The 20,440-nt window shown below is 40.1% G+C and overlaps 1 protein-coding gene across 4 annotated transcripts; it reads left to right on the forward strand.

Annotated features, from left to right (window-relative positions):
* The first annotated feature begins 88 nt into the window (after nucleotides 1-88).
* si:dkey-9i23.16 (uncharacterized protein LOC571915 homolog) lies at nucleotides 89-18,613 on the forward strand. 4 transcript variants are annotated; one of them, XM_038733510.1, is made up of 7 exons: nucleotides 89-285; nucleotides 12,478-12,562; nucleotides 12,660-12,770; nucleotides 13,098-13,154; nucleotides 13,502-13,675; nucleotides 13,844-13,965; nucleotides 18,385-18,613. In XM_038733510.1, the coding sequence occupies exons 2-6, from the start codon at nucleotides 12,482-12,484 to the stop codon at nucleotides 13,949-13,951; spliced, it is 531 nt and encodes a 176-aa protein (XP_038589438.1). In that variant the 5' UTR covers nucleotides 89-285; nucleotides 12,478-12,481; the 3' UTR covers nucleotides 13,952-13,965; nucleotides 18,385-18,613. The 4 variants fall into 4 exon arrangements, with proteins under 4 accessions (XP_038589438.1, XP_038589429.1, XP_038589423.1 ...); XM_038733501.1 differs by lacking the exon at nucleotides 18,385-18,613 and adding an exon at nucleotides 15,592-16,123; XM_038733495.1 differs by lacking the exon at nucleotides 18,385-18,613 and adding an exon at nucleotides 3,556-3,613 and having other exon boundaries at nucleotides 13,844-14,692.
* The last annotated feature ends 1,827 nt before the right edge of the window (nucleotides 18,614-20,440 follow it).

Consider the following 20,440-nt stretch of genomic DNA (forward strand, 5'->3'; position numbering starts at 1 on the left):
CGCATGTGTGAAAAGAGTCCGCCAAGCTGACTCCTGAAAGTAGGTATATATTCGAGGCTAGAGAGAGAGAGAGAGAGAAAGAGCGACAGCGAGACTGTCTCTGGATGAGGTCCAGCAGAGCTCCTCCTCCCCTTCTTCTCCTAGTTTCATGCATTCCAGAAATCTTTCTGTTGTCGGATTTTCACTGTTAAAAGTTCATCTGAAGGATTGTAAAGATTGTTTTCTCGTGTGACACATAAACCCTGTAGGAGGTATCTCAGGCTTGTAATCGCACACCTAGTCGAGGTAAGTAACATCCACTGCTTTTTTATAACACTATTTTGATTCAAATGTTGTATGTTGCTAATGATACGTTTTTTGAAAGCTAAACAGAAAACAAGAAGTGGGCTCGTGCAGTCCATAAAGGACAGCGACATATTTTCAGTTGTTTTGGCACAGTGGATTTGAACAGTGAAGTCACCAACTTTGACCTTTATTCCCAGTTTGTTTACATAAACATTAGATGACAGGATAAAGGAATATGTCCATGTAGTGTCACAATCTTAGGTGACAAAATGCAATGGACATATATTAACATAAACTACAAAAAAGCTTTAAATATTTGGTGTCAAACCCTTTGCTGTCAGTGACAGGGTGAGGACACCATCTGGCACTTGGTGTCTTCCAGTGATACTCTCTCAGCCCTGTACTGCAGCCATGTTTACTCCTTGCTTGTTCTCTGGACTTTTTACCGGTCAAGTCAGATCCATCTCTCATATTAATGAATGCTTGCAGAAGGATTCACAAATGTATTTTGGGATTTATGTATAAATGACTCTCTCCACAAAAGTATTTTTCAGTTCTCCAAAAAAATAGGCATCACTGTAAATACATGTAAAACAAATCCACAAATAAAATAATGTTTGAAAAATTATTATGCACACACATATTTCTTGTTTTAAATAAATGTAATAGAAATTCACAAATATATATATATTTCAAAGTATTTGAAATTTTCATCAAAAACATATTTGAATGTTGTTACATTTATTGTACAACAGTTGAACTTGCATTACAAATCGCTTGTCATGACAAGTAAACTTAATTGCATTTGTGTGTGGGTTTTTTAATACACTGCTCAAAAAAATAAAGGGAACACTTAAACAACACAGTGTAACTCCAAGTCAGTCACACTCCTGTGAAATCAAACTGTCCACTTAGGAAGCAACACTGATTGACAATCAATTTCACATGCTGTTGTGCAAATGGAATAGACAACAGGTGGAAATTATAGGCAATTAGCATGAAACCCCCAATAAAGGAGTGGTTCTGCAGGTGGTGACCACAGACCACTTCTCAGTTCCTGTGCTTCCTGGCTGATGTTTTGGTCACTTTTGAATGCTGGCGGTGCTTTCACTCTAGTGGTAGCATGAGACGGAGTCTACAACCCACACAAGTGGCTCAGGTAGTGCAGCTCATCCAGGATGGCACATCAATGCGAGCTGTGGCAAGAAGGTTTGCTGTGTCTGTCACCGTAGTGTCCAGAGCATGGGGCGCTACCAGGAGACAGGCCAGTACATCAGGAGATGTGGAGGAGGCCGTAGGAGGGCAACAACCCAGCAGCAGGACCGCTACCTCCACCCTGTGCAAGGAGGAGCAGGAGGAGCACTGCCAGAGTCCTGCAAAATGACCTCCAGCAGGCCACAAATGTGAATGTGTCTGCTCAAACGGTCAGAAACAGACTTCATGAGGGTGGTATGAGGGCCACAGGTGGGGGTTGTGCTTACAGCCCAACACCATGCAGGACCTTTGGTATTTGCCAGAGAACACCAAGATTGGCAAATTCGCCACTGGCGCCCTGTGCTCTTCACAGATGAAAGCAGTTTCACACTGAGCACATGTGACAGACGTGACAGAGTCTGGAGACGCCGTGGAGAACGTACTGCTGCCTGCAACATCCTCCAGCATGGCCGGTTTGGCGGTGGGTCAGTAATGGTGTGGGGTGGCATTTTTTGGGGGGGCTGCACAGAGGTAGCCTGACTGCCATTAGGTACAGAGATGAGATCCTCAGACCCCTTGTGAGACCATATGGCTGGTGCGGTTGGCCCTGGGTTCCGCCTAATGCAAGACAATGCTAGACCTCATGTGGCTGGAGTGTGTCAGCAGTTCCTGCAAGAGGAAGGCATTGATGCTATGGACTGGCCCGTTCCCCAGACCTCATACAGGCACGTGGAGGCCACACACTACTGAGCCTCATTTTGACTTGTCACATCAAAGTTGGATCGGCCTGTAGTGTGGTTTTCCACTTTGATTTTGAGTGTGACTCCAAATCCAGACCTCCATGGGTTGATAGATTTGATTCCATTGATAATTTTTGTGTGATTTTGTTGTCAGCACATTCAACTATGTAAATAAGGAGTATTTAATGAGATTATTTCATTCATTCAGATCTAGGATGTATTTTTTTTAGTGTTCCCTTTATTTTTTTGAGCAGTGTGTATATATTACCTTTATTTAACCAGAAAAAAACTCACTGAGATTAAAAGTCTTGCGTCCAGGCCAAGACAGGTTGCAGCACAGTTAACAAGGTTGCAGACATTATAACATATAAGAATTTCCCCTTGGGGATCAATAAAGAATTTCTGATTCTTATACAACATAAACATTAAACACAATTTACAATTGGAATAATAGTAAGTTACAAGATAATAAATATAAAAAATTAAGTAATAAACAACAAGGATCATCCAAGTAATCAATCATCATACATCAACATCTACAGCCAGAATTGCCAGCCTCCATGTTATTTAAAAGTACTTTAAAAGCAACCAGTGAAACCGGCTCCTGAAGATTCAGGACATTTTGCAGCTGATTCCAAGCGCAGCCACATACTGAAACGCCCCTTTTCCCAATACAGTCCAGACTTGAGGGACAGATAATAGTAATAAGTCCTCAGAATGAAGACAATGAAGACCACTCCTGTGCCTTTCTTTTGGATGTAGATTTGTAGGTCTGGGGGAAGCAGACCAAGAATAGCCTTATAAATAAGAATGTGCCAATGATTAAGTCTACGGGTGTACAATGTAGACCAACCAACCTGATCATACAAGGAGCAATGATGAGTAAGGGCTCTAATGTTTGTGATGAACCTCAGAGCTCCATGGTAAAGATTATTAACAGTTTCAGGCTTTGAATGGATGCATGTATGTATATATCATCGCCATAGTCCAGCACTGACATAATAGTAGCAGCAGAAAGTCTCCTTTGGGCCTCAAAGGAAAAATACAACTTGTTTCTAAAATAAAAACCCAATGTCACCTTCAGTTTTTTCACCAGTTGCTGAATGTTTAATGGTTTTAAGGTTTAAAAGAGAGAAAATCACCAATTAGGATACCAAGATACCTGTTTTGAGATACAGACTCACTCTCAGAGCCCTGAGAAGTGGTGATGGATGGAAGGTTCAGTGACTTTAATTTTGTGTTGGAAAACAAGATATGTTTTGTTTTGTCATAAACTAGATTTTAAATTTGCTTTGGAGACATTTTGATCAAGAATGTTGTTTTTTCATATAAATAGGAGTGGTCCCAGCACTGATCCCTGGGGCACACCCTTGGATATACTAAGAGGGCTAGAGGTGAGACTGTCTACCTGCACGCACTGCAATCTACCAGATAGTTTCCAAACCAGCAGAGTGTTTGTTCTGATAATCTGACACTGAAGTCTTTGTTTTAATACTGTGTAATCCATGGTATCAAAAGCCTTAGATAGGTCAATGAAGAGAGCTGCACAATGTTGTATCTATGGCATTACTTTTACCCACAGGTCAGCCTCAACATAGAGCTCTCCACAGGTATGTGATTACTCTTCTGTCATGCATAATTAAATATGTTTGTGTTATGCATGCTTGCTAACTTAGTTAGCTAGCTGGCTAATGGATTATTCTAGGTTGTTTATCAGAATTATAGTAACGTTGTTAGCTAGCTACATCACTAACAGCTACCAGACTCCGTGTTGAGATTGACTTGCAGGTGGACGTAACACTACGTGATTACATTAAATAACACCCTCCAATGTCAGGGTTGTGTGGTTGAAAGGTTGGTGGACCCAAATGCAGGACACGTAGGCTGATTGGTACAGTTTTAAAAGTTTATTAACAAACAAAGCGAGCACACTTACAATGAGTGGCTGAGTCCAGGAAATCCAAAAATAACAGTTCAAACAAACCAGGTGACCCAACTGAAAAAATCCAAGAAGGGAAAATAATCCAGTCTCAAAAAGTGAACATGTAAACAATTGCACATCAATAAATATTTGCTGCTGGAAGGTGCAACTGTAAACAGAGAGAGTAAGAGAGAATACGAATGTGTATTTCACTTTACACATAATCATAATATTATAAATAAATCACGTAATAGTTCTTCCCTTTATCAGCACTATTTAAGTCTAAACAAAGCTACAAGAAACCATTTCTTACCCACCATCGGTATAAATCATGCCATCTATGAGTCAGTGAGCTGCTGCTGAATGCATCTAATACTACATGACTGTTTATAACTTTGAGATTTTATTTACCTACAACTACAACCAGAGCCGTTACAGCTCTGACTACAGCGTTTCATATCTACGTCACAAAAAGAGGAGCTACAGGATGCCATGTTATTTTCTTGTTCAGCTAACGTTTATTTACATGTCCACTCTGGTTTAATCATTTCAGACACACCGACCTAGACAGGTGGCTCGCAGGTATATTTAGAATACGTCAGAATATAGTTTAATGGGTTATTACGACGTTAGCGCTCCTCCGCTGATAAACACGGCATTAGCTTTGTGGCTAATTTAGCAACATGCAGCCTTAGCTGCTGTACGTGGAATATTTTGGAGAATATTTAGATGTGATGAACTAGGGACAAATGTGGACTATTCGCTAGAACTGCCACACTGTTTGAAAGAAATCTACAACGTTTGTCAGCAGCGTAGCTTTCAACACTCAACTACCGTAACATTAAACTGCTGTGAGCTGAGAGGAAGCCTGGGGAGTGCAGTGAAAAACGGGAGGGTTAGCAAGTCATGAATGTTTTCAGGAGAGGAGAAGTGATTGTGGCTGTTTTTATTATTATTATTATTATTATTATTATCAGCAGTATTATTATTATTTAAGTCATGTAATTAACTTGATGTAAACCGACTCACCGTTAACACAGCCCTCTCCGTGTTTTAGAATGCGGTAGACTGCGGTCGCCGATTAGTGTTGTATCGTTCAAAGAACATTTTGTTCATTTGACCTAATCTTGTATGTGACTCAGGAGAAACGTGTTGTTTCAGTGAGTAATTCGTTCATAGTTTTGGACTCTTACCAACACTTGTCACACGGCAGCTACATGGGAAACAGAATTGATTAGTTCAGGACTCATAACTGTGGGTCTCTGGGTTTGAGTCGTTCATTTTTCACTTGACATCGCAGCTACTGTGGAGCAGGAATGAACTAATCGTTCACCACTCACATGGGTCCTCAGAGTCTGTCTTCACTGGGCAGGCTGAGTTACTGCCAGCACCGGAGAATGAGAGGCAAGTCGGTTTTCAGGTAACAGTCACTGGACTGACATTTTATATGTGTATATATATATATATATATATGTTTTGATCATTTTGTGATATTTAACAAAGCATAACATTATTACAGCACAGTGATGTTGTGCCATAGTTTTAACACAGCCGTAACTTTAGTCCTGCTAGTGTTTACAGCTAACTACAGCTAACAGCTGATGAGAGTTATTCTGGGTCCGCTCCACTTCTGGGGCCGTATTACAGAAAGTTCCTATCTTAAGTCTTAAGCTAAGAGAGGAAGAGTCAAAGATTTTTTTTCCCCAATTTGGTAAAACAGAAGCAAATCCTAACTAACTTTAGGAATACTTTCTTATCTTACTCTTATCTCAGGTTAGGAAATCCTAAATACTCAATCCAACATCGGTTATCAACTTTTATGTCTGTCACCTAGCAACCGATGCCACTTTTCTCATTTCACCGAGCTAAACGGCTTTTAATCGCTGTTTTTTTGTAGTTTTCTTTTTTATGAAACATACCCTGAAAATGGAGCAGATGACTTAGAGGTGTTTGAAACCTCTGTTGAGAAATCCAAATCCACATAACGCTTAACTGGTCTAAAATCACAGGCACAGTCTCCGCCGCATATCTGGCATCCAGCGGAGCGCTGATGTTGTCAAAAAGAAAATAAGTCCATTTACAGTGATATGAAGACCCAGGCAACTGTTGTGTCTAAAGAGCAGATGAAACCGTTGGTGGCTCCTCCTGTGCTCCCTCACTGACCCAATCTTAATTTAATGTTGCGAAGAGTGGTAGATCTGTGCTATAGTTGCTGGCTGCTCCTGCCTTGTATCACTATAGCCTAGTATAAACAAATTGCTTCACATTTGCCTTTTAATTCAATTCAATTAAATTTTATTTATATAGTGCCAAATCACAACAACAGTTATCTCACAGCGCTTTTCATAAAAGAGCAGGTCTAGACCGTACTCTGTGATGTTATTTACAGAAGCCCAATAGTTCCAACCAAGAGCAAGCACTAGGCGACAGAGGCAAGGAAAAACTTCCTTTGAAGAGGCAGAAACCTCGTGCAGAACCATGGCTCAGGTGGGCGGCCATCTGCCTCGACCGGTTGGGGTGAAGGAGAGGGGCATGGTATAGATATGTATAGTAGTGTTAATGATAACAATCATAATGTTAATGATTATAATAACAATGAGAACAATAGGACTAGTAACAATAGTTGTTGTAGCAGAGGGTGTTGAGCAGGAACACGGGGGCAGCAGGTGACCCGCAACCACAGATCCAGACTCCACAGCTCCAGAGCCAGAAACACCTGCAGGAAGTGATAGGAAGGGAGAGGGAGGGGACGAGAAAGCACAAGACTACTGGAAAGGGGAGAAGTCGAGTTAACATGCATTAATGGGATGAGGTTGCATACAGAGGGAGAAAGTAGAGGAGAGAGGAGCTCAATGTATCATGGGAAATCCCCCGGCAGTCTAGGCCTATAGCAGCATAACTAAGGGATGGTTCAGGACTCACCTGAGCCAGCCCTAACTATAAGCTTTATCAAAGAGGAAAGTCTTAAGCCTGCTCTTAAATGTGGAGATGGTGTCTGCCTCCTGAACCCAAACTGGAACCTGGTTCCACAGGTTGGTGCAGCGCTGTTGTGGCATCCCACTCTCACTAACAATTACATTCTGTGACAGGCTTATGCACACATAAACACACAGACACACAGACACACACACACACACACACACACACACACACACATACACTCACACAAAGACACACATACATACTCACATAGACAAAAAAAACAGACAAAGGAGTATATTAAAAGTCTCTTAATAAAGTAAAATCTGTCTGCAACAACGTGGTATCCAGCTCCTAATACTGTATACCAGGCTGCTGTGCAGGACAGGTTAAAATTAAATAAAAAAGCAGAATAGTGGCTGCTGCAAGCAACAGAGAAAACAAGCGTGCACTTCATTTCTAAGTGAGGCTACAGCCCCTTGACAAAAGGAAGTACTTTTCTTTTTTTTTTTTTTCATTGAAAAACTACATATACAGTGGGTACGGAAAGTATTCAGACCCCTTTAAATTTTTCACTCTTTGTTTCATTGCAGCCATTTTCCAAAAATCAAAAAAGTTCATTTTATTTCTCAGTAATGTACACTCAGCACCCCATCTTGACAGAAAAAAACAGAAATGTAGAAATTTTTGCAAATTTATTAAAAAAGAAAAACTGAAATATCACATGGTCATAAGTATTCAGACCCTTTGCCGTGACACTCATATTTAACTCAGGTGCTGTCTATTTCTTCTGATCATCCTTGAGATGGTTCTACACCTTCATTTGAGTCCAGCTGTGTTTGATTATACTGATTGGACTTGATTAGGAAAGCCACACACCTGTCTATATAAGACCTTACAGCTCACAGTGCATGTCAGAGCAAATGAGAATCATGAGGTCAAAGGAACTGCCTGAAGAGCTCAGAGACAGAATTGTACAAAGATCTGGCCAAGGTTACAAAAAAATTTCTGCTGCACTTAAGGTTCCTAAGAGCACAGTGGCCTCCAAAATCCTCAAATGGAAGACGTTTGGGACGACCAGAACCCTTCCTAGAGCTGGCCGTCCGGCCAAACTGAGCTATCGGGGGAGAAGAGCCTTGGTGAGAGGTAAAGAAGAACCCAAAGGTCACTGTGGCTGAGCTCCAGAGATGCAGTCGGGAGATGGGAGAAAGTTGTAGTAAGTCAACCATCACTGCAGCAATCCACCAGTCGGGGCTTTATGGCAGAGTGGCCCGACGGAAGCCTCTCCTCAGTGCAAGACACATGAAAGCCCGCATGGAGTTTGCTAAAAAACACCTGAAGGACTCCAAGATGGTGATAAATAAGATCCTCTGGTCTGATGAGACCAAGATAGAACTTTTTGGCCTTAATTCTAAGCGGTATGTGTGGAGAAAACCAGGCACTGCTCATCACCTGTCCAATACAGTCTCAACAGTGAAGCATGGTGGTGGCAGCATCATGCTGTGGGGGTGTTTTTCAGCTGCAGGGACAGGACGACTGGTTGCAATCGAGGGAAAGATGAATGCGGCCAAGTACAGGGATATCCTGGACGAAAACCTTTTCCAGAGTGCTCTGGACCTCAGACTGGGCCGAAGGTTTACCTTCCAACAAGACAATGACCCTAAGCACACCGCTAAAATAACGAAGGAGTGGCTTCACAACACTCCGTGGCTGTTCTTGAATGGCCCAGCCAGAGCCCTGACTTAAACCCAATTGAGCATCTCTGGAGAGACCTGAAAATGGCTGTCCACCAACGTTTACCATCCACCTGACAGAACTGGAGAGGATCTGCAAGGAGGAATGGCAGAGGATACCCAAATCCAGATGTGAAAAACTTGTTGCATCTTTCCCAAAACGACTCATGGCTGTATTAGATCAAAAGGGTGCTTCTACTAAATACTGAGCAAAGGGTCTGAATACTTATGACCATGTGATATTTCAGTTTTTCTTTTTTAATAAATTTGCAAAAATTTCTACATTTCTGTTTTTTTCTGTCAAGATGGGGTGCTGAGTGTACATTACTGAGAAATAAAATGAACTTTTTTGATTTTTGGAAAATGGCTGCAATGAAACAAAGAGTGAAAAATTTAAAGGGGTCTGAATACTTTCCGTACCCACTGTAGCCCCTTTAAAGTTCCAGAGTGTGTAATATTTGAAAGGGTCTATTGACAGAAATGCCATATAATATACATACCTATTTGCTGTGGTGTATAAAGATTATTACCTTCGAATGAGACCTCGCAGGTTCTCTTATATGGAAGTTGCCATGTTGCGCCGCCATGTTCATACAGTAGCCCAAATGGACAAACTGCTCTTCAGAGGGCATTTTGTTACTACATTAAATACATAGAAGAAGAAGAAGCAGAACAAGTAGTAGTGGTTGTAGTAGTAGTAATAGTACTAGTAGTATAGTAGTAGTAGTAGTTGTAGTAGTAATAGTACTAGTAGTAGTAGTAGTTGTCTGGTTTAGTAAGTAAGTAAGAAGGTAAGTGAAATTTGGACAAATGGAGGCCCACACAAGAGCACAAGAGCCGACAGAGACTTGCTTGTTTGAAATGGAGGGGTGAGCGGTGACTGATGGTGTATTCATGTGGTGTTGGAATAATCAGAATTTCTTTTTGCTCCTTACCTAGGACATAAAGAACAGGACATACGGAACAGTATATTAATATATAATGAGACACGAATAATAAAAACTTTGCCAGGGGTAGTCTATATTATATAAAGACCATATGTTGAAAGTTTTGGTTGGATTTAGAAATTAAATTGATATAATGTACAGCCTCATGGAGAAAAGTACAAACTACGTTTTTTTTACTGCTGAAATTACATTTATGAATGTGGATTTTTGCCATTAGAATAGTAGAATATTTTCCTAACATGTAATTTGTAACATGGTTATAATGGTTAGTTTGCTGTCCATGCAGAGTGAACTAATGCTAATCCAACACATATTTGTTGTAGCGTTCATGTTAATTCCAGGAACATGTGAATGCAGCGTGATGCTATTAAAACTTACGCACTGAACCATTAAGGAAAAACATGTTAGTTATGTTCACAACGATCCACTGGTTAAGTGAAAATACAATCAAATGAAGGATAATGACTTTGTTTTTAGACTAGTGGTGCACAAAATGTTCCCCTCATTTCCACAGAGCCTTATCAATATACCACCCCACCCCCATCCCCCTCAGTCCCCACTCTTTTCTTTCTCTCCCTGTCCTCCTTTCCTCACACCACATCTGCTTTTCATCCTGCTGCATTCCTGTCTTTCCTAAGAGGATTGTGACATGTGGTTTTGATGAACTAACACACTCTCTCTGTACCTCATTTTGTTCTCTATTTCTCAATCCCTTCCCCCTGTCCAAACAGATACAACACACATGCTACTTAGTTTCAATGGTTTCCCACTGTTCTTTGCCCTCTCCAGTGGTGTGTCTCATGATCATGTGGTCTACCTCTGTTGTTCTTTGGCTCTATTCATGTCTTTTCTTGTACAGTCTGCTACTCTTTCTCTCTGATTATGTTTTTTTAACATTAACATTTAACATTATTCGCTATTGACAACATTTATTCTTTGGAAAAGATTATATTCCTGCAGTCAAACCAATTTTGATTCAACCTTTCATTTTATCTACCCTAAATAACTTTTCATTTTATCTACCCTAAATAAGAGGGACAAACATCCTGACAAACTGTTTAATGCAAGGCTTTTACATTTCAACAGGTGCTCGGTCTGTTACATTTACTGTACTGTGTACATTGGGAAGGAATATCAGTAGAAAATAATAACACAGCAGGTTCTGCATCAAGTCACATGTCTGACTGCTAAAGCACACCCTCAAAATGATTAATATAGTGTTTCTAATAATGGGGAACAAACAAATGTTAAGTTTAGGAACAGGGTTAAAGCCAATGTCAAAGAATCACCTTTTATGTGCTGTCATATCATCACATCATAAAGTATGATCTTGCACTCAAACAAACTTTATTTGGGTTTATTGGACACATTCTACTCTTTTCTATTGTAAAGAATAGTGCTATTCGTTAATTAAATAATTACCCTGCAATTATTTTATATGTACTGGGTAGTTGACAAAGTATTTACATTTTTTTTCTAGGTCGCTCCTAAATGGAAAATTGTTACTTCTACCTACCAGTAAATACCCTGTAGCTATTTCATTGCCACCTGATATGTGCGTAATATTTACACTGTAATTTATGGACCTTAAAGGTGGAATATGTGATTCTGGAGAAATCGAACACCATGACAAATACCACGATACAGAGCACAACAATGACACAGCGAGTAATGTAACTAATGTTAGCTAAATTGTGGGTTAACAAACTGACTACAACTGCTGCTGCACAGCTAATATTAAGATAATATGCAGAGAGGACAAGACGATCCAGAGCCAGCACAGCAGCTCCAATACAAAAAATGTATTGCAACAGTAGGATATAAAATACTACAATACTATTCAATAGGACAATTCAAAATGAATGCATTGTTGCAGTACATGTACTGTGAATTGTCATTTATCAAACTGTTACTACTTGACAGCTATTCTGCTGCTGAACACACTGTGTAAGTACATCTGATGGAGGCTACTCTCACGTGGCAGCGCTCCTCCTTGTTTACAAAGCTTGACCGGACTCGAACAGAATGTCTGACTGCCACACAGCCACGAAGTCTTTAACGAGCTAGCATGTTGCACTTCTGAAAGTTTGTTGAAGTGACAAGCTCTTGCTAGCACGCTGACTCTTCAATATGACTGTGTGTGTGTGTGTGTTAGTGTGTGTGTGGAGGAGCCATTCCGTCTATGACTTAAATCATAGGGCCTTACTAACATCAAAACAACAGCATGTTACTAGAAAGTAAGCTGAATGTCCTTGGGCAAGTCATTAAACATTTCTGACACACACATCATGGCTGGGGCGACTGGAATAGTGTTGTTTGGCAGGGTGTGGGCCATTTTGTTTGTTTCCCATTTGCAGAGCCAAGGCTGAGTGTTTTTCAGCACCGCACAGAATGGACAGCTAGTGGTCTGTGAGGAGATATTTGCTGTATTTGACAAAAAGATTGGATTAGAATTGCTTAACCCACCTTTAATCTTTATCCGGTATATCCTATTTGTGCATTGTAGTCTTCTAACTAGGCCTCTCCATCCTCTGCTGATATCTTAATGCACTGTTACAGGAGCACAATCTCTGAAGATCAGAATTTTGGGTTACAGGGCTGGGGACTGAGGGAGAGTTCACTTGGCTGGTGACAACGCGTGAAATTTCTGATGTTTGTTTATGTGTTAATATTGATGTAATCCAAAGTGGATTAAATTTGGTTTGATTTTAACAATAGTGGGCTTTCGTGTTTTGCAGTAACATGTCCTCTGAGGGGACAGTGCCAGCAGGTGAAACCAGGTTACATCGACTCTTCGCCTGGTTTGACCCTGAAAGTGCTGCGGTGAGATCAGGACGTTGACTTTATTTGAATTCAAAGTCTAACTTCCTATAAATTATTACTAACTAGAGTGTAATTCCAAATCTGTGCCTCTGTGTAGGTGGTGACCATCCTTTTGGGGCTGTTCCAGGTGCTGCTGTCTGTCCCGCTAGCTTATGCTGACCAAACTCTGCCAAAGCTCTACATACTGCCACTTGTCTTAGGAATTTTAGTATGTATTCTTATTCTAATTCTTAGTCTATTGTTAGTTTCAGCTACCTTAAGCACAGAATAGAAAAAGCATTTCATAAATGATGCTACTGTAAACATTGTATCACTCTTAAAAGAGTCTTTAATGACATGGGGGAGAAAGGGTCAAATTTACCAAAAGGTATATTAATCTGATCTTGCAGATTGTCAGCATTCACATATGACTTTATACAACATTACAGTCCATTATAAGGCAAGAATGCAATAGCCAAATATAACTCAAATCAATGTACAATGCATAAGCATTTTGCTTTAGAGCTCAACCTCAATATCACATATGTGTGTGCAGATTGTGGCAGGAGGATCATTCACCATGGCCAATGAGAGGAACCCCAGCAGACTACTGGTATGTTCACATAGGATCTGCCCAGCATAGAAATATCATAGAAGATTTCCATTCTAACAGCATTTAGGCTAAAAACTTAGCCCTTACAGTATTGAAGGTTTTTTATTTCACATTCCACAAAATATTTTGTAAGCAATAAGATGTCATGTAAGCTCAAGTGTTACAATGTGTAATTTAAGAATTTCACATTCATGATATTCATAGTCAGCCCAAGGAATAACTTAAGTGTCAGGCCATGTTTTTGTGATATTACATTACTTGTAATAATAATAAGACTACTACAATATAACCAGTGTATGGGTGTTTCGAAGTGCACAGTGATGGATCTTGACTGCCCCCCTCCACAGCTTCGGAGTTGTGCATGCAGTAATGTGGTTGGCCTGCTGGGGGCGCTGCTCGCCTTCTGCCTCTACTGCTACAGCTTCATCATTTTACACAAAAAAGAGTTGTGTGTGTACGTTTCTCTTGGCCATGAATACGGACGACATTCAAGTTATGGGTGTCCTGGGGAGCTTCTGCAGGTCAGTGTGTTTCTTTTATCAAACTTTTCTTTCCTAGGAAAAATAAAAATAGAGAGATAAGGAAAAGTGGATTATGTTAAGTAGATTATGTAATGTAAGTTATTGCAGAAGGAGATGTAGTTAGTCACTTCAGTGTGTGTGTATGATGCGTTTTCTTGTCTCCTGCAGGCCTATTGCTGGAGTGTGACACTGCTGCTGCTGCTGCATGACACTTGGGCTGCGGTCCTGCACTGCCTCCTGTCTGTCTCTGCTCTCAAAGCCCTCAGAAGAGACTAATACACACATACATGGTGAATAACTCCTTATCAGCAGCTGAATTGAAAACCACTTGTTTTTCCCTTACAAATGTTTAAAAGCAGATTTCTCTTTTAGTGGATTTGGAGTTTTCATAGTACGGATGAAAATGTGTTCTGACATCATAGAGTCTGACATCACAGCAGTGGCCGGCAGGAAATAAGTTCTTAGCACAGAATTAAATAGTCAGTAAATAGATGATGAAATATTTTACAACGTCACGTGATTATGTCACGTAGTGAAGGTCCAGTATGCCTGTTCCTGGATTGGTACTTTCCAATGGTCATATATGTCGTTTTGTGAGGCAATGACAAACGACCCATTTTGTTGTTTCGGTATGTAAATGTATTTGTATAGCGCCTTTCTAGTCTTTTCGACCACTCAAAGCGCTTTTACACTACATCTGCATTCACCATTCACTCACATTCACACACTGAGCCTAAGTGCTCAAACAGAAATTAACTTTCAAGGAAATTCATGTTAAAGATAATACATGAAAATAAAGTTATTTTTAAATCATCATTAATATTTATATTATAATATATCAGTGTATATGTGGTCGGATCAATAACCCTAAACATTAGTACAGAAATACCAAAGTAGGTTTGAGGTAATTTAGAAACAGTTTGTCCACCAGACAGCTCTGACAAGCTGATTTTTACACTGTAAAATGTCAATCACAAAATCAGTTAATCAATAAATAAAACATTTAAGTGATCCTTATTAAGATACAGTAGTTTATTGATGTTATGTTTCAAAATATTATTGCCCGATATATATCTTCTGTCTTTAAAAATAGCATATCAATATCGGCCTCTAAAATCCATTGTTGGTCGGGTGCAATACAACCCATGCCAAGTGACTTAATTGGCTGCTGCGTGTGCGACTTAATCATGCTATACGGTCAAAAGAAGCCTGTAGCATTAGAGGCACTATTTAAGAAACAGCAGCCTGTTGCACCAGCAATACGTAAGTTCTACCTTAAGTTAGGGGTCCACACTAAACAATATGTTGAAACTAGTTACTATTAGTTTATTAGGTTTTGTCATCTGTTTGTCTCTCTCTCTTTTTCAACGTTTGCAATACTGAAAAGGCTAACGCTAAAAATAGCAACAAACCAACAAAAAGGGACCTATACAAGGAAATAATTATGATTAGGTGATAACTATGAAACCTTAATCTACGGCTAGTCTCAGAGACATCGAGTGGTAAAACTGTTAACTACAACATAGACGTAATTTAACGGAGCCCGAAACAAACGTAGTGTAACGAAAGTGTAACGGGCATATGAAATTGTAACATAACTTATATATTTATATACTATTATGCCCTCATATTTCAAAATCTATGTTTGAGCCCCCCCCCCCCCCTTTTCTCTGGTGATTTTGGAGTTGGCTAGGCGAGAAGGTTTACTATGAGTGGCTAGTCAATCAATCACTCCACATCTGACATAATTAAACGGTTGAAAACGGACAAAAAACGTGTAAGTTAGGCCTATAGAAAACATCCGACGCAACGCAAAGGAGATGCTGAAAAGTTACGGGAGAAAAAATACGAGTTTGCTGAAGGCAGCTAAGTGCCTCAATATTACAGACTTTTCTTCTGTGCTACTGTTATTACAGCCTACCTGAAGACAACAGTGAGGGCGCCTGCAGCAGGGTGGGGAGTAACTTGTTACAAGTAACTTTACGCAAATTTGCAAAAAAAATAAATAAAAATAAGTCATTGCCTTTTCACGTTCCTTTATTATTTATATTTTTACTCTTTAATCCAATATTTTCTTTGGCATGTAATCTACTCTTAATTTCGCACATTTTCAATTCATACCTTCATTTTAACCAGTCTGTGATCTGCATTTTGCTTCATTAACTGAAATGAGCTGTCATCCAGGCTGTGTGCGCTCAGTTAAGCAGAAGAGCCTGGTATAATTTGCTCCTCCTGATCCCAGTCACCCTCCCCCCTTTGAAAACGATGCGCCATGACAACCACTTGACTATTTTATGGGGACTTTACACCTATTAAGGACTAGGTGTAAGATTTAAGTTGTAACTTATGTCTACGTTGGACGTATTTCAGCTGGTGCAACCCTTAAAACGTTAGTAGCACGTAAACTCCGACTTAGAAATTACGTTCAAACTAGGCTAATTTTGAACATACACATAGTTGGTGCAACCCAGTGCAGAAGACTGGAAGCAGCAAACTTCACCTCTAAAGCTCAGTTAACATGTTAACTCCTACTAAAAGCACACATTCTAGTTTTTACTTTACTCTGTTTGTGTATGAATTAAACGCTAAACCTTCTTCCTGTTTTCACACTAAGCTAAGTTTCTGTGTCCATCACCGTACTAAAAGCAACACAGTCAGTGTTATTACCTCAGTAGATGGTGGTCAGTGTGTCCCAGTTTGGAGAAGCAGAGAATTTTACGACACATAAGCTAAGCAACCTACTGCTGTGGACAGAGTCAGCAGCTAATGTATTTTAGACACCTGAAAGAAGGCCCACCAGAAAAAATGTATATCAGTTCAAGTTTACCTTGCCATCAGACAGTTATTTCCTTTGGAACTACATTTTCCCAACCGTAGAACTTCCAAATCCCTACGCATAAGAGCAAAAAATAAGCAACTGATTCAAAGCAACAATAGCATTCAGTCCAGTATTCTCTGTCTTTAAGCTCTGGTTTGGCTCTTCAGCTGCTAGATATTTGACTTTCTTCACAAGCTAATCTGTAACTGTGTTTTTGCCATCTGATGCTGCACATCTGCACACACACTCTGACTTTGTACAGCTGCTTTAAAATATGCTGCCTGCTGGAAACACTTGCTAATAGCAGTAACCATACAGTGCACATAGAACCAAACAACTGCCTAAAATAGGCATTGAAACTCCATACAACTAAGGAAAAGACATTTTACATTCTTTCATAGAATTAAAAACCCTGAATAAGAACCCTGAAAAAGGTCCAGTGGTGTGCTTTGTGCATTTTTTTCTCACTAGGGCATCTGTACAGGATGCTGAGAACAAAGACACAGCATACAAGCCTGCTGACATTTAACATGTTTGCTGTGTCTTCTACCAGAATTTCTGTTCTTGTTATGAGCTAAAAACCTCCGGGGCTTAACGTTCTCTGGCACTGTGCTAGAATTAAAAAATATATGAAAGTATTTCTTTATTATGGAAAATATTCTTGTGTATTTTTACTGTGGCATGTGGTATACTCCCATAAGGAACCCTACACTACCTACATACTTTTATTAATAAAAAAACTTTGTTCACACTGTGGCTCAGCGATGTGTCAGCTACTATGAAAAAGCGCTGTTATGAATAGGTTGTTTTGTTTTCATATCATCGCCTCAATTCTTTGGACTCATTTGGCAATCCTTTGACATCAGTAGGCCTGTTATGTTTAGAGACCAACAGGGGACTGAGCGTTGGTCTACTGGATATTCTTTACGGCTCTGAAAGTTGTGCTTGGACTAGGATACAGTTAACAGACAACCGTGTCATATGGACACTTTCAATTGTAGTTGCTGTTGCTAGTTCTCCAATGATGCTTACCGTAGCTTAAAAAAAACATAATCGTGAACCCCCTTTCTTAAACTCCTAACATATTTCAGGTACAGATACTTTCCTTGCTTTAAGTCCTGATACTCTAAAACTACATTTAGAGAGCCTAGGACAAGTTCTAATAGTCTACAAAAACCATGACTGCTGCTTGTGCTACTACTAGTAGCATATCAAACTATACCTGCTAATATCAATAACAGCATCATTCATGCTAGCTGGATTCTTGCCTTCTGGGTTTTATTGCTTGGAATGGAAGTGTGCTTTTGGACTTGAATTTAAGTTGTCCAAATGTTATTGCCCATTTTGTATGTTTAACAGTAATGGGAAACTGCTCAAAAGGTGTTAGATAATTTTTTAGACTTAATCCATCGTCAACTGCTTATCTGCATACAGGGCTGGAGCCAATCCCAGCTGACATCTGGCGAAAGGCGGGGGTACACCCTGGACAGGTTGCCAATCCATTGCAGGACCACACATAGACAAAAACCAGTCACGCTCACACCCAAGAACAATTTAGGGGCACCAATTAGCCCGCATGACTTTGGACAGTGGGAGCAAGCCATAACACCCGGACAGAACATGCAAACTCCACACAGAAAAGCCAGGACGGGTTCGAACCCACGACCTTCTTGTTGTGAGGCGACCGTGCTAACCGCGCCACCACTTAGACTTAATTGTTTATTTTAAAAATACAAATTTGTGGTGAATCACTAGAAGGTGCTCATTGTCCTTGTGCTATTAGAATGGACGCCATGTCAATATATTTCATGTATTTGCTAATTCTATGCTAAAAACTCAGTCCTGTTACTTTCAGTCCAGTTACTCAAATACACTCTCTTCACCTCCTTAGGACCGTGCCCAGGGGGGATCTTTCATATTTTTCATGGGCTCTATTCAAAATCCAGAGTGAAGATACTATTATCATATGAAACTAGATGACCTTATGCATCCATTGGTACCATGCATTTCTTTGCATTTGGTATATTTCATAAAAAATAAGATAAACTACCATTTTTTCTATTATGATTGGCCAGTCATTTATCCAGTTGTTTAATAAATTACATGATAAAAACATTGATGAACCTGAGGTTTCTGTCTCCTTTAAAACTAAAAAGTGATGCATTTTTTTTAGAAAAATACAACTTGCATGCATATAAAGTACATTTTTTGTCACAAATATTCATTTTTTTGAACATGTAACCAACAATTTATTTAAAATAAACACTTTCTTTAGGGAAAAACAAAGGAATTATTTGACTTGCTTTTAAACATGGTTTCAAAATGACACATAAGTTTTAAGCAGAGAGAAATGCAGCCATCTTCCGCTTACAAACCTTGCAAAGTTTAAATAAATTCGCCTGAGAGTGGCCATTACATATTTTAAATAGTTTAATGTGTGTGTTATTAGATTCATTGTTGAAAAAACATCAAAAGTGAAGTTTATTTTGGAAGGGTGACAACAGCCAAATGGCACCCATTTGGTGGAATATCGTATCGTTTTGTGTGTTTAGTTTAAGTGTTATTCAAAGTCTCCAGACACAGCGATCCTCGTTTCTAAAGACAGCAGTGGCGTGCAGCTCCTCCAGCAGAACAGGGACAGAGATTCTGTCTGACAGAAGTGTTGGTAGCACACTGGCAGCAGTAGATGGAATATGACCGTCACATAGGGGTTTCCCTTACATCAGCTGAGCACAGGACCCCACCATTACACTGCGATCTGGGGACACCAGAGGGAAAACTGGCTCAGTTAAAATAATAGCACCTAAATGTGTCGGGAACAGTAAGTATTCAAAACGTTTAGAACCATGAATCGGGGGTTCTTTAAAGTTCACCAGTGCTGTTTTAGAACATTTAAATTTTGTCCGATCACCCCCCCAAACAACGGAACGTGGATGGTCCCTGAAATGGCGGCGGTTTCTGTCAGTGTGGAGTGAAACTTTCCTATTTTTAGAGAAAATCCAGTCAGTATCCAACATATTTTGTCGACTGCCGTCGTCTGCTTGGTAAAGTAAGCATTCTCGGAACACAGAGACGTTTGACAGTGTTCATCTGAACCGGGCGGTGTCATTCTACGCTGCGTTTTTGATCGCCTAATCGCTGGGCTTCCCTGGAAGTTGGCTGTGGCTAAGTGCCTGACATTGCGATCATACCGACTGTTGTTGTGTTTAGATTGCTCAACGCGGAACCATCGGGTTGGATTGGACGTCGGTCGAGTAGCTAGCTAGCTCAGCAGGCACAGTGCGTCGAAAACGACTCGGTATCCTCTCATTTAGCTGGGTTCTGCCAGGACAGGTCGGAGATCCTGAGGACGTGTCACGTCACCTGTCAGTGGAAAGAAATAGGTGGTGTTGGATGTCACCGCCAGTCAGTGTCAGGCTGAGTTTGGTTTGCTAGCATCGTGTAAGTACCAGGTCATTTTCTCCTGTTTTCTTGCTTCACTGTGACCAGTGTTCGTCTGGACAGCTTGTTCTGTTGTGGCCTAAGTTACAGTCCTCGATAGTATTACTTTAATATGCTAGCTAACAATTAGTGTGTACAAAATATTGCATTCTAAATGTGTTACTATCACTTCTGTTTTTTTTAAATGCCCACCGTTGTCATATAACCTTACTATGAACATGGTGTTTATTTTATAAAGGGAGTGGCTGCAGGTTACATGGTTTGTTGGTCTTGAGTTGTCAACAATGGCTTGATAAGTCGGTGACTAATAATCTACTCAAGATTAATAACATTAAAGTACAAAAGTTCTCAAACATTGTTTTTAACTATTATTTCCTGGTTCCTGTATGACGGACAGCCGTCCTGGCAAATCAAATGGAGAAGCTCCAGGACCTGAGCCAATCAGAGCTACAGGAGCTCCTGGACAGCCCAGAGAGGGTGGAGTCTATGGCTCTGGAGTCTGACGA

This window comes from Micropterus salmoides, unplaced genomic scaffold (genome assembly GCF_014851395.1).
Source record: "Micropterus salmoides isolate LMB-PRFRI ecotype aquatic unplaced genomic scaffold, ASM1485139v1 Ms_hic_scaffold_1, whole genome shotgun sequence".
Taxonomy (NCBI): domain Eukaryota; kingdom Metazoa; phylum Chordata; class Actinopteri; order Centrarchiformes; family Centrarchidae; genus Micropterus; species Micropterus salmoides.

Excerpts from the sequence above, each read along its gene's own strand:
- si:dkey-9i23.16 (XM_038733510.1), top strand. The coding sequence starts at position 12,482 with ATGTCCTCTGAGGGGACAGTGCCAGCAGGTGAAACCAGGTTACATCGA. Across the intron at positions 12,563-12,659 it reads TTGACCCTGAAAGTGCTGCG|GTGGTGACCATCCTTTTGGG; the intron begins GTGAGATCAGGA and ends GCCTCTGTGTAG. Across the intron at positions 13,155-13,501 it reads GGAACCCCAGCAGACTACTG|CTTCGGAGTTGTGCATGCAG; the intron begins GTATGTTCACAT and ends CCCCCTCCACAG.